The sequence below is a fragment of the Pelophylax lessonae genome (genome assembly GCF_965119305.1).
Source record: "Pelophylax lessonae genome assembly, chromosome: 12".
In the NCBI taxonomy this organism is placed as follows: Eukaryota; Metazoa; Chordata; class Amphibia; order Anura; family Ranidae; genus Pelophylax; species Pelophylax lessonae.
This window is the reverse complement of record NC_138779.1, coordinates 60,066,117-60,082,613: the sequence shown is the minus strand read 5'-3', so window position 1 is coordinate 60,082,613 and position 16,497 is coordinate 60,066,117. Positions and strand designations below refer to the sequence as shown.

Here is a 16,497-nt window from a genome sequence, read left to right as displayed (position 1 = left end):
ATTTGGGATTAGGCACTGTGTTACTTTAACGGACAATTGGGCGGTCATGCGACACTGTACCCAAATAAAATTGATGTTCTTTTTTTCCCACAAATAGAGCTTTCTTTTGGTGGTATTTAATCACCTGTGCGATTTTTAGTTTTTGCGCTATAAACAAAAAAAGAGCGACAATTCTGAAAAAAAAAAAAAAACAATATTTTCACATTCTGCTATATAAAATTCCCCAAAAATTTAAAAATCAAATTTTTTTAACATTTTAGGCCAATTTGTTTTCTGCTACATATTATCGCCTATAAGCGTATTTTGATTGGTTTGCGCAAAAGTTATTGCGTCTACTAACTACTGGAAAGATTTATGTCATTTTTATTGTTTTTTTTTTTTACTAGTATCGGCGACGATCTGCGATTTTTTGCAGGACTGCGACATTGCGGTGGACAGATCGGACCCCTGACTCACTTTTGGGGGTACCAGTGACATTACTACAGTAATCAGTGCTAAAAATATGCACTGCTACTGTAATAATAACAATGGCAGGGAAGGGGTTAACAGTGTGGGTGATCAAGGGGTTAAATGTTACCCTAGGGGCGTGTTTCTAACTGTGGGGGGGCATGGTTTGTGGAATGACCATAGAGACATGTGTTCCTATATAGAAGGATCACAGGCGTTCTGTGATCATCCCAGGGAGAAGAACGGTCAGCTGTGTTTACAACAGCTGATCGTTCTTCTCTCTCAGCGGGGAGCGATTGCGGGTGTCAAGTGGCAATTGGAGCCGCCTGCCCTGTGCATCGGCTTCCCCGCTGATGAGCAGGGGAGGGAGCGCGCCGGCGCGTGCTTGCCCCCTAGCTGCCTGCGTGCGTAGCTTGCATGTGATCACTGCCGGCACACATAATTTTTCTGATTGGACCAAAGCTCAGCAAGCTGTAAACAGGGTGACAAAAATTTAGATAGATGACATACAGTAGATGACATACTGTAGATGACATACTGTTAAAGGGATAACAAATCCTTAGCATGGGGCATCCTGCTGGAGAAGGTTAATGTGCAGATTGTAGACAAGAAGGGAATAAAGTGGATCTAAACACTACGTTAGTTACATTTATTTTGCTAAAGTAATTCACATCATAAACAACTGCCGTGATTCATTTCCATAAAATATTGTTTTTACCTTTTTTATTTATCTGTGTGCTGCTGATCTCCAGCCTCATTAGACCGCATTCACACTGCAGCGGCACGACTTCTGCATGACTTCGAGGGCGACCTCAAAAGTCCCGTGCACCGCGACTTCGGCGCGACTTGCACGGACTTCATATAATGAATGTCTATGCAAGTCGCTCCGAGGTCGCCCCGAAGTAGTACAGGAACCTTTTTCTAAGTCGGAGCGACTTGTGTCGCTCCTGTTAGAACGGGTCCTGTAGCACTGCATGGACCGCGAGGGACCGCGACTTGTCAGGCTGAAGTCGCGGTAGTGTGAATGGAGCCTAAGAGTATTACTAAAAACAAATATTTCTCTGTTTGTTTTTGGATATTGTGGCGGGATTAGATTATCTGTCAGGTTTTTATTGGCGTATGTGCTCCTGTTTGAGCAAATTGGACCACACTTTACAGTTTTGTTTTGTTTTTGCCTACATCTGGATCAACTGTGTGTATTGGATTGTGTATATGGTGGTTTTCTATTTTATTTTTGAACTTATCAAGCTGGCTATGTAGATCTGAACTCATGAAGTTCATTTTTTTTTGTAGAACCTGTTTTGGTTCATTGTTTGGTTCATGTTTTACAGCAGGTATTGGAAACATTGACAAAAAATGGGTTGGAAAAAAAAAAGAGGGGGGGGGGGCATTGTAGACTAAACAGGTTCTTTTCCAAATACTGTAGTGCAGAGGCAGCCAGGCACACAGAGCAACAATCCATTTATTCAGGCTTATTGATCAGTCTAGGGCAGGGATCCTCAAACTGCTGCCCTCCAGTTGTTGCGGAACTACACATCCCATGAGGCATTGTAAAACTCTGAGATTCCCCAGACATGACTAGGCATGATGGGAATTGTAGTTCCTGAACAACTGGAGGGCCATAGTTTGAAGACCCCTGGTCTAGGGGTTGTTGTTTTTTAAATGTTTATTTGCTATGGGAGGGGCTTGGGGTAATGTAAGATACTCCAAAATGTCAGGTATTACTGGTAGAGGACACTTTCTTCGCAGTATCCCTAGCACTATTGTAGGCAGACTGAAACAGTCCATGGTTCACACCTGGGGACCATAAAGTGGTATGAGCACAAGTAATGGGAGACTGAAACAATCCATTGGGGATGCCAAGTATGAGTCCCGTGACAGGAGTAGTCTGGGAGCCTTGTTTCTGAGCGCAGGAGTAAGGTGCCAAGTATCATGAATTTCTTTTGGAGCAGATACAAGTATTGGGGGACTGAGGGTGGCAGCTGCACACAGAAGGTTTTTTATCTTAATGCATAGAGTGCATTAAGATGAAAAAACCTTCTGCCTTTAGAGCAACTTTAACAGCAACCTAGCTCCATCTAGGCACACCTCCCCAGGGAATGGCTAGGCCTTGCTGAAAATTCAGATTGGCGTTTGAATTTGCTTTAGCTTTAGAAACTTCTTCGAGGGGCAGGGGAAAGTTAGCAACCTCTCAGACTGTGAAGCTCTGAGCAAATCAAACCAATCAATCGCTGCTCCTGTGATTACAGCAGAAGCCAAAAATGAAATTTGCCTAGCAGACTAACTAGAACGGTGGTACATATATACAGTATATATAGATGTAGCACCCTCCTAGTCAGGTGCTAGGCAAAGGCATTTGTGTGCTCTTCTGCTTATCAGGGAGCAGGATTTCTAGTTTTTCCTGTTACATGTGTCCATGTGTGATTCACTTGGTCTGAGGGAGTGTCCCCACTGTATCCAATAGGGGAGCCTGTTGGACAGTGGAGGAAACCCAGCCAGTGACACACAGGCTTTTGTGGCTGTCCCAGTGGGAGGGCACAACAGTGGTGCATCCTGGGATTGGTCATAAAAGCCAAGGACACATGTGTCAGGATGTCTTTAGGTGGGAAGCCAAGTCCCAGGAGGAGGGTGACAGCTGTCTCTCCTCCTGTCAGAGTGAAAAATGGTCACAGGCAGTCGACCTAGTGGACCAGAAGTGTGGGGCTAAGCTGTGAGGTCCAGGAGAAACTGAAGGTGGAGCAGTGGCAGAGATTCCTGTGGAAAAAAAGTGTCCGTGAGTACCAGGGAGCTTGTCAGGGGTCTGCCCAGGAAGGGGACCACTCCAGGGAGAGTCAGTGGACAAGAGCCACCACACACAGTGTGTAAGAAAGGGGGTACCAAGTTAGACCCTAAAGAGAAACTTAAAGCGGAGTTCCTGCCTCAAAATGAACTTTTCCCCGTCCACTTGCTCTAAATTACCTTAAAAAGAGTTGGATACTTTAAATGTTTTTTTTGATTCACTTACCCTGTTTTTAAAGAAAATATACTTGCCTTCCTTCCTCTTCCTCCCTCTGTGGCCGCGGCCTGCGCTGTCCCTTCCTGCTTGCATTGACTCCTGGGAGATGAGCATCATCGCTCCCAGGAGTCAATGCACCTGCAGGCGCGTCATTCCCTGCTGAACAGCTTCTGGGCATGCCCAGAAGCTGTGCAGGGATGACGCGCTTGCACCGGAAGTGACTAACCGGGCCGGTACAGGGCATTCTGGGACTCCGATGTCACCGAAGAGGACGCTCCGGCTTCAGCTGCCCACACCTGAGATGGCAGGGCTGGGCAAGACATTTTCAAGATAAGTATTTCTTCTAAAAGGTAAGTGAACCCAGGGACAGTTCAGAGGCTATCGTTGCTTAAATGCACTAGCCCTGACTGTCCCCGGGGTATTTTTATCTACAAAAAAATTTTCGTTGCAGAACTACGTTTTAAAGTACAGTTCACCACTGAAATATTCACCTCAGTGGCAAAGTAAAGCAGTGGCCTTGCCGCACACACTACAGATAGTTGTCCTCAAGTTTGTGCATAGTTACTAGTTGGAGTATCCCACTCATCCCTTCTCCCATCCCAGTTCTAAGTAAAATAAAAAAAACAAATCCCCTGGACTGTTCACTGACTGAGCCAAGGACTTAAAGCGATAAGTTTAACTGTCCGTTGCTATGGGTAACCCAGGGGAATCCATTCTCGGCAGCTCATAAGGGGGCAGTGCTACATATATATACATTTTGTTACCTAAATATTAAGAACATCACTTACCTGGCATCTCAAACGTTGATATGAAGCGCTGAAACAAACTCTTGCAGGGGTCTGCTGTAGTCAAAGTTCCAAATTCAGACACTACAATCCTGTTTTCGCTTTCATTGGACGTGTACGCATTGCTTTGAAGGAACTTGCTCATGTAGGTTACATTTCCGTCTACAATTGTAAATTTGTGCATAAGGGCCATACCATCGAACCAGTGGTTAAAACTAGTGAAAAAAGTTCACATTTAAAGTATTATCAATATATGTATACTTCTGTTTAGAAACCATAAAACACAAATATCCTTTTTGATTTTTTTAGAAATGCTGTTCCCTATTTTCTATTATCCAAATCAAATCAACAATCAATCCCAAGAGTAGTGTGATCTGTTTTATCTGAATTTTTCCTAAAGCTTAAAGCATAAATGAACTCACAAAAGGAAACTTGTTCTGTGTAAACCTTACCCATCCCACTCTGCAAATACAAAATACATTTTTTTTTATCTTTCTTCCAACGCGACACCACTCCACCCCCAGCCACCATTTTGGCCTAGACTAGAATGACGTTTCCCTGGTTCTGCGGTCTCCTGCGATACTCATGTCACATCTCTCAGGGGGCTGCAAGACCAAACACACAATGGGGCCAGAGGAAGAGCATGGCGCATCATTAGAAATTGGCTTTCTGAACCCAGAACAGGCAAACATCTGAAGAGGACCAAGATGGTGGGGCAGGACCTGATTATATCACCCCAACTGTGGATTGCAGCAGATGTAGACAAACAAAAAAAGTGCCACTCTACTGCTCTTGTGCAAAAAGGTAAATCAGCGCAATTAAATATAAAGTGGTGTAGTGTTAAGACCCAATAATTTGGGAAACATAAAGAAAATACAGCAGCTATATAAAACCTCCTTCACTAATGGGAGAAATGAACTATAAACAAATATGTATACAGCGCTATATAAAATCAAATAAAGTGACAATGTGCATCATATAAATCAATAAACTCGCTTAAAGTGCAATATATATTCCTCTTAAGTGCAATATATAATGTCCATAAAGTGCATTCAAAGTAAAGTGCATAAGAGTCCACTAAAATATAAATATAACCGTGGATTAAAATTCAGTAAGGTGCTTGATAGATGTTTCATATAAAAGTGCAAGTGACACCACCACCATCTGGTGGCTAAACGGTGGTGGTGTCACTTGCACTTTTATATGAAACATCTATCAAGCACCTTATTGAATTTTAATCCACGGTTATATTTATATTTTAGTGGACTCTTATGCACTTTACTTTGAATGCACTTTATGGACATTATATATTGCACTTAAGAGGAATATATATTGCACTTTAAGCGAGGTTATTGATTTATATGATGCACATTGTCACTTACTTTGATTTTATATAGCGCTGTATACATATTTGTTTATAGCTCTACTGCTATTATCACCGATATCAGCCAACATGACATGTATTGAAGTGCTGAAGATCGTATCAAACAGCTTGTCAGGCTACAATGTGCTACAGAAAAATGGCAACCGATCGCACGCAGGACGCCAACTCAATGTGACCAAAACTAAACCAAGTAGTGTAAGATGGCTTCAACTCTGCTCTCCACCTGCAGGTGAGGTTCTTCAGACGTGTTTCGACCTCTAGTGGACTTAATCATTGAGATCACAGTGAGTTGGCGTTCTGTGTGCGATCCATTGAGATTTTTCTGTGGCAGCAGGAACTGAATTGATATCTTCACCTTTCTCAGTTGTCATCATAACAAGGCTCCCTATTGTAAGACATCTCCTCTACTCCTGTTTCACTGACATCTGTAATGTTTTGGATTTCCCCTCACTTTGCCCTTAACAATGATCACCAACACAAATAACCACAGTGACATCGCATGTGATTCGCACCACACTGCTGTGCAGATCACATGCAGTGTCTGTGCGATCCATATTCAGCCATACATATTGTATGGCTGAATTTGCATCGCAATCGCACCAAAATGGTACAGGACGGGACCCATTTTTTGGGCCGCACTGAAATTGGATCGCATGGGTCCTCACACCTATGCGATCCGATTCCTGCACCATTTGGCAGTTCGCACTCATTAACTTTGCATAGACACCCGCAGTGGTTCGCAGAAGTCAGTGTAAACAACCGGCAGGTGACATGTGATGCGGGAACCCACACTGGAATCACGCTGGCTCCTGCATCGCACATATGTGAACCGGGACTCAAAGAAAGGGTAAGTATTAAAGCATAAGTTCCACTTTAGGTTAATTTTTTTCAAGATTAATTTGGTACTGGTACAGTGCCAGTGATGAGAATATTTTAAATGTAATAAGTAAGTCCGGTACAAATATGTGTGATGAGGGAACCTGCACGATTCCAGTGCGTGTTCCACCATCGCATGTCATCTGCCGGCGGTTCATACTGACATCTGTGAAGTTATTGACACCCCCAGATTGGTTCGCAGATCACAGTGCCAAATGGTACAGGAATCGGATCGCATAGGTGTGAACACCCACGTGATCCGATTCCAGTGTGGACCAAAAAAGGGTCCTGTACCTTTTTGGTGGGAATGCAATGTGAATTCAGCCATACAATCTTGTCTAACACCCCCAGCCAGTCAGCCAGCATCCTTACCTGCTCCTTTCCCGAGCGGCTGAGAGTCTCCTCTGGCCGTACGTCTCCTCCCTCTTTCTGGCCAATGGCCAGTAAAATCAAATCTCTTTTCAGCCAATCAGGAAGCGGGTCGTGAGAGGGAGGCAAATCAGTGTGAGCTGGGAGGCAAATCAGTGTGATAATAGCGAATATTCATTCGCTATTGTCATACAACTGGGTGGGCTCAGGGCGCAGTGCTCTGCACCCCGAGCCCACCCTTTTTTCTAGCCTATTAGAGCCTCTGGCTCTAATCACGTTCTTCAAAAAAAAAATTCCCCTATTGGAATCCATGCATCCAACGCCCTGCATGTACATTAGAGGGCCGGACGCATGGATGGGGGGGTGGCGCCCCTGCACCCCCAATGGACGGGCCGCCACTGGACACCGCATGTGAATCACATGCAATGTTTAACATTGCACCAGTGTGAACCCAGCCTAACAGTCTGGCGTCCTTAACCAGTGCCAGCATCTTCTTTCAGTTGCCAGGCTAAAGCCTGAAGAGTGCAGTCATCCCAGCACAGGGCCATTGGCCTGGAATGAAAGCAGAGCTGCAGTTGTGCAGCTTATTATACAGTCGACTATAAGCAGGCAGGTAGTTTTATTTTAGTGCAGAAGAGACATTTCAATTTCAAATTTCAAAGAACTTTCATCTTGAAGCCATTAAAATTGGGACTATAGTTCTGTTTTAACCCCTTGCCAGTCCTATAAGAAAACTTTGATTCCTGAAGTTGATAGGAGGACTCCCATTTATTCATTCATTGTGATTGGCTGCACAGTGATGACATAATTGGAATCCCATCATAAAGCCTCCTGATCCTTGGTTGTTGACTGAGTTTGCGGTGACAGTCTGGTCACATTTCTTAAAGCGGAGTTCCACCCAAAAATGGAACTTCCGCTTTATGTATTCTAACCCCCTGACATGCCACATTTGGCATGTCATTTTTTTGGGGGGGGGTACGGGTACCTAGTTTTGACAGGTACCCGCTCCCACTTCCGCTCGGAGCGCCGCGGCGCCCTGAACGGAAGTTCTCCTCTCCCCCTCCCTCTCTGCAATCTTCTGGGACATGTCAGAGGTCCCACTGCATGCGCAGTGGGTACCCGGCTGTGAAGCCGCAAACTGTCACAGCCGGGTGCCCACAGCAGTGATGCCAGCGCCGAGGGAGAGGATCGAGGCTTCGGGCGGCCGCATCGCTGGACCGTTGGACAGGTGAGTGAAATGGCTGGAACTCCGCTTTAAGACATGAATGGAGCATACAACAGAATAAAACAGCAATACTTACAGGTGTATCTCATATAATTAAAATATCTTCAAAAAGTTAATTTATTTCAGTAATTCAATTCAAAAAGTGAAACATTTGAATTTCTTTCTTTTAATTTTGATGATTTTGATTTTATTCTTTCTTTCTTTTAATTTTGATGATTATGGATTACAGCTAGTGCAAACCCAAAATTCAATATCTCAGAAAATTAGAATAATACATATGACCAAGAAAAAATAGCATTTTTAATACACAGACTGTGGAAAACATTGCATTACTTTTGGAAATCAAGGTCCCAGAGTCTGGAGGAGAGTCGAAGAATCCAAGTTGCATGAGGTCCACTGTGAAGTTTAAACAGTCAGTGTTGATTTGGGGAGCCACGTCATCTGCTGGTGTTGGTCCACACTGTTTTATCAAGTCCAAAGTCAGCGCAGCCCTCTACCAGGAAATTCTAGAGCACTTCACGCTTCCCTCTGCTGACCAGCTTTATGGAGATGCTGATTTCATTTTCCAGGAGGACTTGGCACCTGCCCACACTGCCAAAAGTACCAATACCTGGTTTAATGATCATGGTATCACTGTGCTTCATTGGCCAGCAAATTCACCTGACCTAAACCCCATAGAGAATCTGTGGGGTATTGTCAAGATGAAGATGAAAGACATCAGACCCAACAATGCAGATGAGTTGAAGGCCACTATCAAAGAAACCTGGGCTTCCATAACACCTCAGCAGTGCCACAGGATGTGCGCCTCCATGCCACGCCGCATTGATGCAGTAATTCATGCAAAAAGGAGCCCCGACCAAGTATTGAGTGCATACTATACTGTACATGGACTCACATTTCAGAAAGCCAACATTTCTGTATTAAAAATCCTTCCTTTTGGTCTTGTGTAATATTCTAATTTTCTGAGATACTGAATTTTGGGTTTTCACTAGCTGTAAGCCATAATCATCAAAATTAAAAGAAAGAAATGCTTGAAATATATCATTCTGTGTGTATTGCAGCTATATAAATTCAATTTTTGAATTGAATTACTGAAATAAAATTAGAATATCATCAAAAAGTTATTTTATCAGATGCACCTGTATATGCAACAGACGAGGTTTGCAGCCCACAATTTGTGCTGTCGCATACTGTATATGCGTTGCACTGTCAAAAAAAGGTAAAATCGCATTGTACTATATCACTCTCTTTTGCAAAGTTGCAGCTTGTTTTGGCTCTGTATTAAAGCGGAACTTCACTCAAAAAAGCGAAGTCTCACTGGTTTGCTCCCTCTCTCCGACCTATAACTGAGTTATAGGTTTTTTTTTTTTTGGGAGGGGGTGGGGAATACTGCTTTTTATGGGCACTTGTTCTCACTTTCACAATCCAGGGATACAAGGATTACATCCCTTGCTTCGCCCCCTCCCCTCATTGAGGCTTCTGGGACATATATGTATGGATATGGAGCAGGACTATTCACGAAATGGTGTGCCAACCCACTTTTGTGGTTCCTCAAGAAACCACAAATGGCCCCCTATCAAAGGTAGTGGCGTAGGGGACCTGCGGCGGTAAGAAGAACCGGCTGTAGGGAGATAGTAATGGACCCCAGGCAACTACAGTAGTTGTAGCTGTTGACTTAAAAAAAAAAAGAAGCTCCTTCTTAGGTGTAGCATCCCATGTGCTAATAATAAACAAGCTTTATAATTCTGTACTGTCCTTGGAGGAGGCTATCTGTAACGTGAGGCAGGAAGACGATATGGTGTATGGCATTGTGCGGATAGTACCGAACAACCAAGAGGCTCACAACCAATTCATGATTTTAAAAAATAATACTTTTCACTATTGATATTGAAAAATATTTTTAACCGCTTGCCGACCGTCCACAGTATATTTACTGCGGCAGTCAGCACCTCCTGGGCAAAGAGACGTAGCTCCCGCCCTGCTCGTTCACGGGCATCCCCGTGCGAGTGACCGGCGGCTCCGATGTCCGCCGGTCACTGGCGATCTCCTGCTGGAGAGGGAGAAAGGCAGGCGGCTGATGTAAACAAAGCTGCCTGTCATTCTCCCTGATGTAACAGCAGAGATCATACGATCCTGCTATGTAGGATCGTATGTCTCTGTGGTTACATCGCAAGCCACGCCCCTTTACAGTTAGAATCACGCACCTAGGGACACACTTAACCCCTTGATCACTAATAAAGTTAACCCCTTCCCTGCCAGTGTCATTTTTTACAGTAACAGTGCATATGTATAGCACTGATTACTGTAGTATGATTATACCAAGGGAAGAGGGGTATAGATGGATCACGGGATATCAACTCAAGATCCCCGTGAGGGGTATGAGGATGTGACACAATATGTGAATCTAACACCTATATACAAAGGTATATAACCTGTGAGCCACGCAACTATATCATGTACAAGAAAAAAGGAAAAAAGAAGTTGCAAATTATGGCTCTAACAAGCATATTTTGTGTAAAAAGTGAATGACTTTATTGAGGCAACAACAAGTGATTGAAAAACAACAGCATCAAATAAAGATGAATAAGATAAAAGGTGTGCTTGCAGACACTTGAGTAAAAACCTGTATGGTCCTGTCTCATAAAAATCACTGCCTACGTGATGCTAGGCTCCGCCCACCACCCATCCCACGTGGGATCCTTGATAGGCGAAAGAGTCTACCACTGGAAATAAAATTCCAATTCCAAAAGCTATGTTCAAGTTGGTAAGCATCGGTTCGCTGGCGGTTCGCTGGCGGACCCTGGAGCGATCGGTTCCCGCCACGTGTGGTTCAAGGTGGTGTGCGGAGTCAGCAGGCGTAGGCAGCGTGTGACGTCGACGCGTTTCGCGTGACGCAGCACGCTTCTTCAGGACGCGTTTCGCGTGACGCAGCACGTCCTGAAGGGTCCGCCAGCGAACCGGTGCTTACCCACTTGAACATAGCAGCGAGCTCCTCCAGCCACTGGTGGACACACTTGACGGCCATACCACGAGAAGCAGCACCATGGCACTCGGCACAATTGAGGACCGACTCCGGGTGACCCCAGAATGATTGGCTGACATTCCTTAAAGACTTCAATAGTCGGAAGTGCAAGCCGCTACTGAGGTAGGATCGTTACCTTTGTGTCCTCTATTGTCCACATGGAATCCTATACCTATGGACTTTCATGGTCAGTAACCAGAAGAAAATCTATATAATTCTACATGCAGAATTGGCTTGCTTGATGCTTTATTGTTTGCCCTATTTCTATTTATCGCTGAGCTGCACCAGTCCAAAGTCTCAACAATTTCCCTATGGTTCCAACATTGTCCACTCTGGACCCTCATCAATGTTGCCACAGGTGATAATCGGTTGTCAACTTTACACCGACTAGATAGCAATTTGGACCGTGTATGCCCACCCTGCAAGCTTTACGCCTCTCTACTGTCGCTACCTTATGCTGCTTCTTTTGCATACTGCTTTGAACTGTTACCATTGAAGTGTACTGCTGTGTTCCTGCTATCATTGTCCACACCGGAGCATACTAAAGCTATTTGGCTATATGAACTAATATCTTCACATCAGAGTGAATACCATATCGGCTTGTTAGATCTTCTATTGTCTGCCATCTTACCACGCATTGTTGAACGGCATCAGTCCTGAGTCCTAACAATCTCCCTATGGCTTTAACAATGTCTAATGCTTGGACTGGAAAATAGCCGCTAAAGGAGATAATCGGTGATTCTTTCACACAGACCGGGAAGCGACACGGACTGTTCATATTCATTTTGCAAGCCTCCTTGCTTATTCATCGCTATATGCCATTTCATGCTGCTTTATATGTATTGCTCTGAGTTGCTGCTATCCTTGTGCTTTGCTGTGTCTTTGCAACCTCTATCAAAAAGTTGTATATGAAGTGATCCAAAACATATGTCCATATACCAGAGTGTATGGTGGTTGAGCGACAAATGCTATATATGTTCACTGTGGGTTTTTGACTATTTTGAATTTTTTCAACCAAGTAACTACCACTACTATTATAACCGGATTCCTGTGTGTCAAACTGTCACCACTGGGAGCTGTCGTTTCCTGAAGACTTTTGGAATTGGAATTTTATTTCCAGTGGTAGACTCTTTCACCTATCAAGGATCCCACGTGGGATGGGTGGTGGGCGGAGCCTAGCATCACGTAGGCAGTGATTTTTATGAGACAGGACCATACAGGTTTTTACTCAAGTGTCTGCAAGCACACCTTTTATCTTATTCATCTTTATTTGATGCTGTTGTTTTTCAATCACTTGTTGTTGCCTCAATAAAGTCATTCACTTTTTACACACCATATGCTTGTTAGAGCCATAATTTGCAACTTCTTCTTTTTTCCTTTTTTCTTGATTACTGTAGTAATGTCACCGGTACCACCAAAAGTGTCAAAAATGCTAGTCAGGGGTCCGATCTGTCCGCCGCAATGTCGCAGTCCTGCAAAAAAAAAAATCGCAGATCGCCGCCATTACTAGTTAAAGAAAAAAAACAATAAAAATGACATAAATCTTTCCCTTAGTTATTAAACGCAATAACTTTTGCGCAAACCAATCAAAATACGCTTATTGCGATTTTTGTTTTACCAAAAATATGTAGCAGAAAACAAATTGGCCTAAAATGTTAAAAAAATTTGATTTTTACATTTTATTTTGGAATTTCATATAAAAAAATGTGAAAAATATTGTTATTTTTTAAAAATTGACGCTCTTTTTTGTTTATAGCGCCAAAAATAAAAATCGCACAGGTGATCAAATACCACCAAAAAAAAGCTCTGTTTGTGGGAAAAAAAGGACGTCAATTTGATTTGGGTACAGCTTAGCACGACCGCGCAATTGTCCATTAAAGTCACGCAGTGCCAAATCGCAAAATAGGCCCTGTTCTTTACATAGTTACATAGTTACATAGTAGGTGAGGTTGAATAAAGACAATAGTCCATCCAGTTCAACCTGTGTAGGTGTGTGTGACTGTAATCATCTAACATAGCCCTCAATCTCCTGATCCTTGAGATGTAAGTCTAAGAGTCTTTTGAAAGTCACCATACTACCCGCAGAAACCACCTCTTGTGGTAGACAATTCCACAATCTTGTAGCCCTAACAGTAAAGAACCCCCCACGTTGCCTGAGGTTAAAACGCTTCTCCTCTAATCGCATTGTATGTCCTCGAGTCCTCATGCAATTCCTTCGAATGAACAGCTTTTCTTCTAAGCTGAGATCCCCATTAAGATATTTATAAATTGCTATCATGTCCCCTCTCAGACGTCTTTTCTCCAGGGAAAATAAATCGAGCGATTGCAGCCGCTCTTCATAGGTAAGGTCCTCCAACCCCCTAATCAGTTTAGTTGCCCTTCTCTGGACTTTCTCCAGCTCCAACACATCCCTCCTGAGGACTGGCGACCAGAACTGGACAGAATACTCCAGATGCGGTCGGACCAGAGTTTTATAAAGTGGAAGGATTATAGTCTTATCTCTGGAATACATCCCTTTCTTTATGCATGCTAATATTCTGTTGGCTTTGGAAGCTGCCGCTTGGCATTGCATGCTGTTGCCTAATCTATCATCAACTAAGACTCCCAGATCTTTCTCCATTTTTGATTCCCCCAAGGGTTCCCCTCCTAACTAGGGTTGAGCGGACACCTAGATGTCCGTGTTCGACGGGTTCGGCCGAAGTTTAAAAAAAAGTCCGGGTCCGTGTCCCGGACTTTTACCGAACTTTTCCCGGACACCGAACCCCATTGAAGTCAATGGGGACCCGAACTTTAAGGCACTAAAATGGCTCTAAAACACCAAAGGAAAGGGCTAGAGTGCTGCAAATGGCAGCAAAACGTAATTAAGAGCATGGCAAGTGCTCTGCAAACAAATGTGGATAGGGAAATAACTTAAAACAACAAAAAAAAACAGAAAAATAAAACAATGTTCTTCTTCATCTCTGAAGGACGAGGCCCATATGGAGTAGGAGGGAGGTTGAGGTGGTGGTGGATGTGGCGGTGACATAGGCGTGCGCACAGGGTGTGCTGGGTGTGCCTGGGCACACCCTAATCACCTAGGGCACATAGCATTGCCAGTGAGGAGATGGGAAAGATCTCCCTGGGACCTGCTCTGCTCTATTTCTCCTTGCCTACAGGTACATGGCCCCGATACATTACTCTCCCTGCTGGCAAACACATGCATGTGTATTTCAACTTTGGGGTGCACACCTTAATGCAATAGGCTGCGCACACCTATGGGCGGTGTAGGTGGAAGCGGCGGTGGAGGAGAGGAGGACGAGGTAGCCAACACTGCTTCTTTTCAAAAATTTTAAATGAGGGTACACCCCAAAAGAGTGAGAAAGAGCAAAAATGGAACAATGGGTGGGTAAGGTCGGTATCCATTGCTATTCTGCATAAGGTACGGAAAAGTCCCGTGGGATCCATGCCTGGTTCATTTTAATGAACGTGAGCTTGTCCACATTGTCTCTGGACAGGCGGCTGCGCTTGTCTGTTATAACGCCCCCAGCCGTGCTAAATACCCGTTCAGATAATACACTGGCTGCAGGGCACGCCAGCACCTCCAAGGCGTAAAGGGCAAGCTCAAGCCATGTGCCCAATTTGGAGACCCAGAAGTTGAAGGGGGCAGACCCGTCATTCACTACATGTAGGCGTGTGCACACATACTGCTCCACCATGTTGGTAAAATGCTGCCTCCTGCTAAGACGTTCCATCTGAGCTGCTGGTGCTGCTGTTTGTTGTGGCGTGCTGACAAAGCTTTTCCACATTTCGGCCATGCTAACCCTGCCTTCTGAGGTGCTGGCGGTGCCCTGGTTGCGTTGGCGACCTCCTCCTCCTCCTCCTCTGCCTTGTGCTTCCACTGTGGCCCCGCTGTCAGATGGGAATGCCAGCAGCATGGCGTCTACCAGCGTGCGCTTGTACTCGCTCATCTTGCGATCGCGCTCCAGTGAGTGAATTAAGGACGGTACGTTGTCCTTGTAACGGGGATCCAGCAGCGTGGCCACCCAGTAATCAGCACAAGTTAGAATGTGGGCAACTCGGCGGTCGTTGTGGAGACACTGCAGCATGTAATCGCTCATGTGTGCCAGGCTGCCCAGAGGCAACGAAAGGCTGTCCTCTGTGGGAGGTGTATCGTCCGTGTCCTCTGTATCCCCCCAGCCACGCACCAGTGATGGCCATGAGCTGGCCTGGGTGCCACCCTGCTGTGAACATGGTTCCATCTCCTCCTCCAGCTCCTCCTCCTCCTCATCCTCCTCATCCTCCAGAACTGTGCCCCTGCTGGACAATTGCGTCCCTGGCGTTTGCGTGTGCAGGAACCCACCCTCGGAGCCCCTTGCGAATGACTGCCCTGAAAGCCTTGGAAATGTTACCTCTTCATCCTCCTCCTCCTCCTCATCCTGTGCCACATCCTCTTCCATCATCGCCCGAATTGTTTTTTCAAGGAGGCATAGAAGTGGGATAGTTAAGCTGAGAACGGCGTCATTGCCACTGGCCATGTTGGTGGAGTACTCAAAACAGCGCAACAAGGCACACAGGTCTCGCATGGAGGCCCAGTTAAATTAAATAGCGGAATAGAAAATATGATCCAAAAAAAGTGTATGTATATCACACGTACACAACCACACTGGGCCCCAATTACTATTGTTTGTACCCCTAAAAGGCTAGATGAGGAGTAGGGGGAGTATGGAACAGGCAGCACCCTCAAACCTTCAGAAGTATGAGATGAACCCCAACAACTTGGAAAGGTGGATCTCTCTCACACGTACCAACACAGACTATCCCGCAATTCAATTGATCCTCAAAGGTTTTTATTGAATAGCGGAATAGGAAATATGATCAAAAAAAGTGTATGTATCTCGCACGTACACAACCACACTAGGCCCCAATTACTATTGTTTGTACCCCTAAAAGGCTAGATGAGGAGTAGGGGGGGTATGGATCAGGCAGCACCCTCAAACCTTCAGAAGTATGAGATGAACCCCAACAACTTGGAAAGGTGGATCTCTCTCACACGTACCGACACAGACTATCCCCCAATTTAACTGATCCCCAAAGGTTTTTGATTAAATAGCGGAATAGAAAATATGATCCCAAAAAAGTGTATGTATATCACACGTACACAACCACACTGGGCCCCAATTACTATTGTTTGTACCCCTAAAAGGCTAGATGAGGAGTAGGGGGAGTATGGAACAGGCAGCACCCTCAAACCTTCAGAAGTATGAGATGAACCCCAACAACTTGGAAAGGTGGATCTCTCTCACACGTACCGACACAGACTATCCCGCAATTCAATTGATCCTCAAAGGTTTTTATTGAATAGCGGAATAGGAAATATGATCAAAAAAAGTGTATGTATCTCGCACGTACACAACC

General features: G+C 44.7%; 1 protein-coding gene across 1 annotated transcript in view; it reads right to left on the bottom strand.

Moving 5' to 3' along the window:
* BCO2 (beta-carotene oxygenase 2) overlaps window positions 1-16,497 on the bottom strand; it is a 303,719-nt gene that overhangs the window by 121,704 nt on the left and 165,518 nt on the right. Inside the window, exon 3 of the mRNA XM_082274647.1 lies at window positions 4,231-4,442. Coding sequence (XP_082130773.1) covers window positions 4,231-4,442 — 212 coding nt within the window. The remainder of the gene's footprint in view (window positions 1-4,230; window positions 4,443-16,497) is intronic.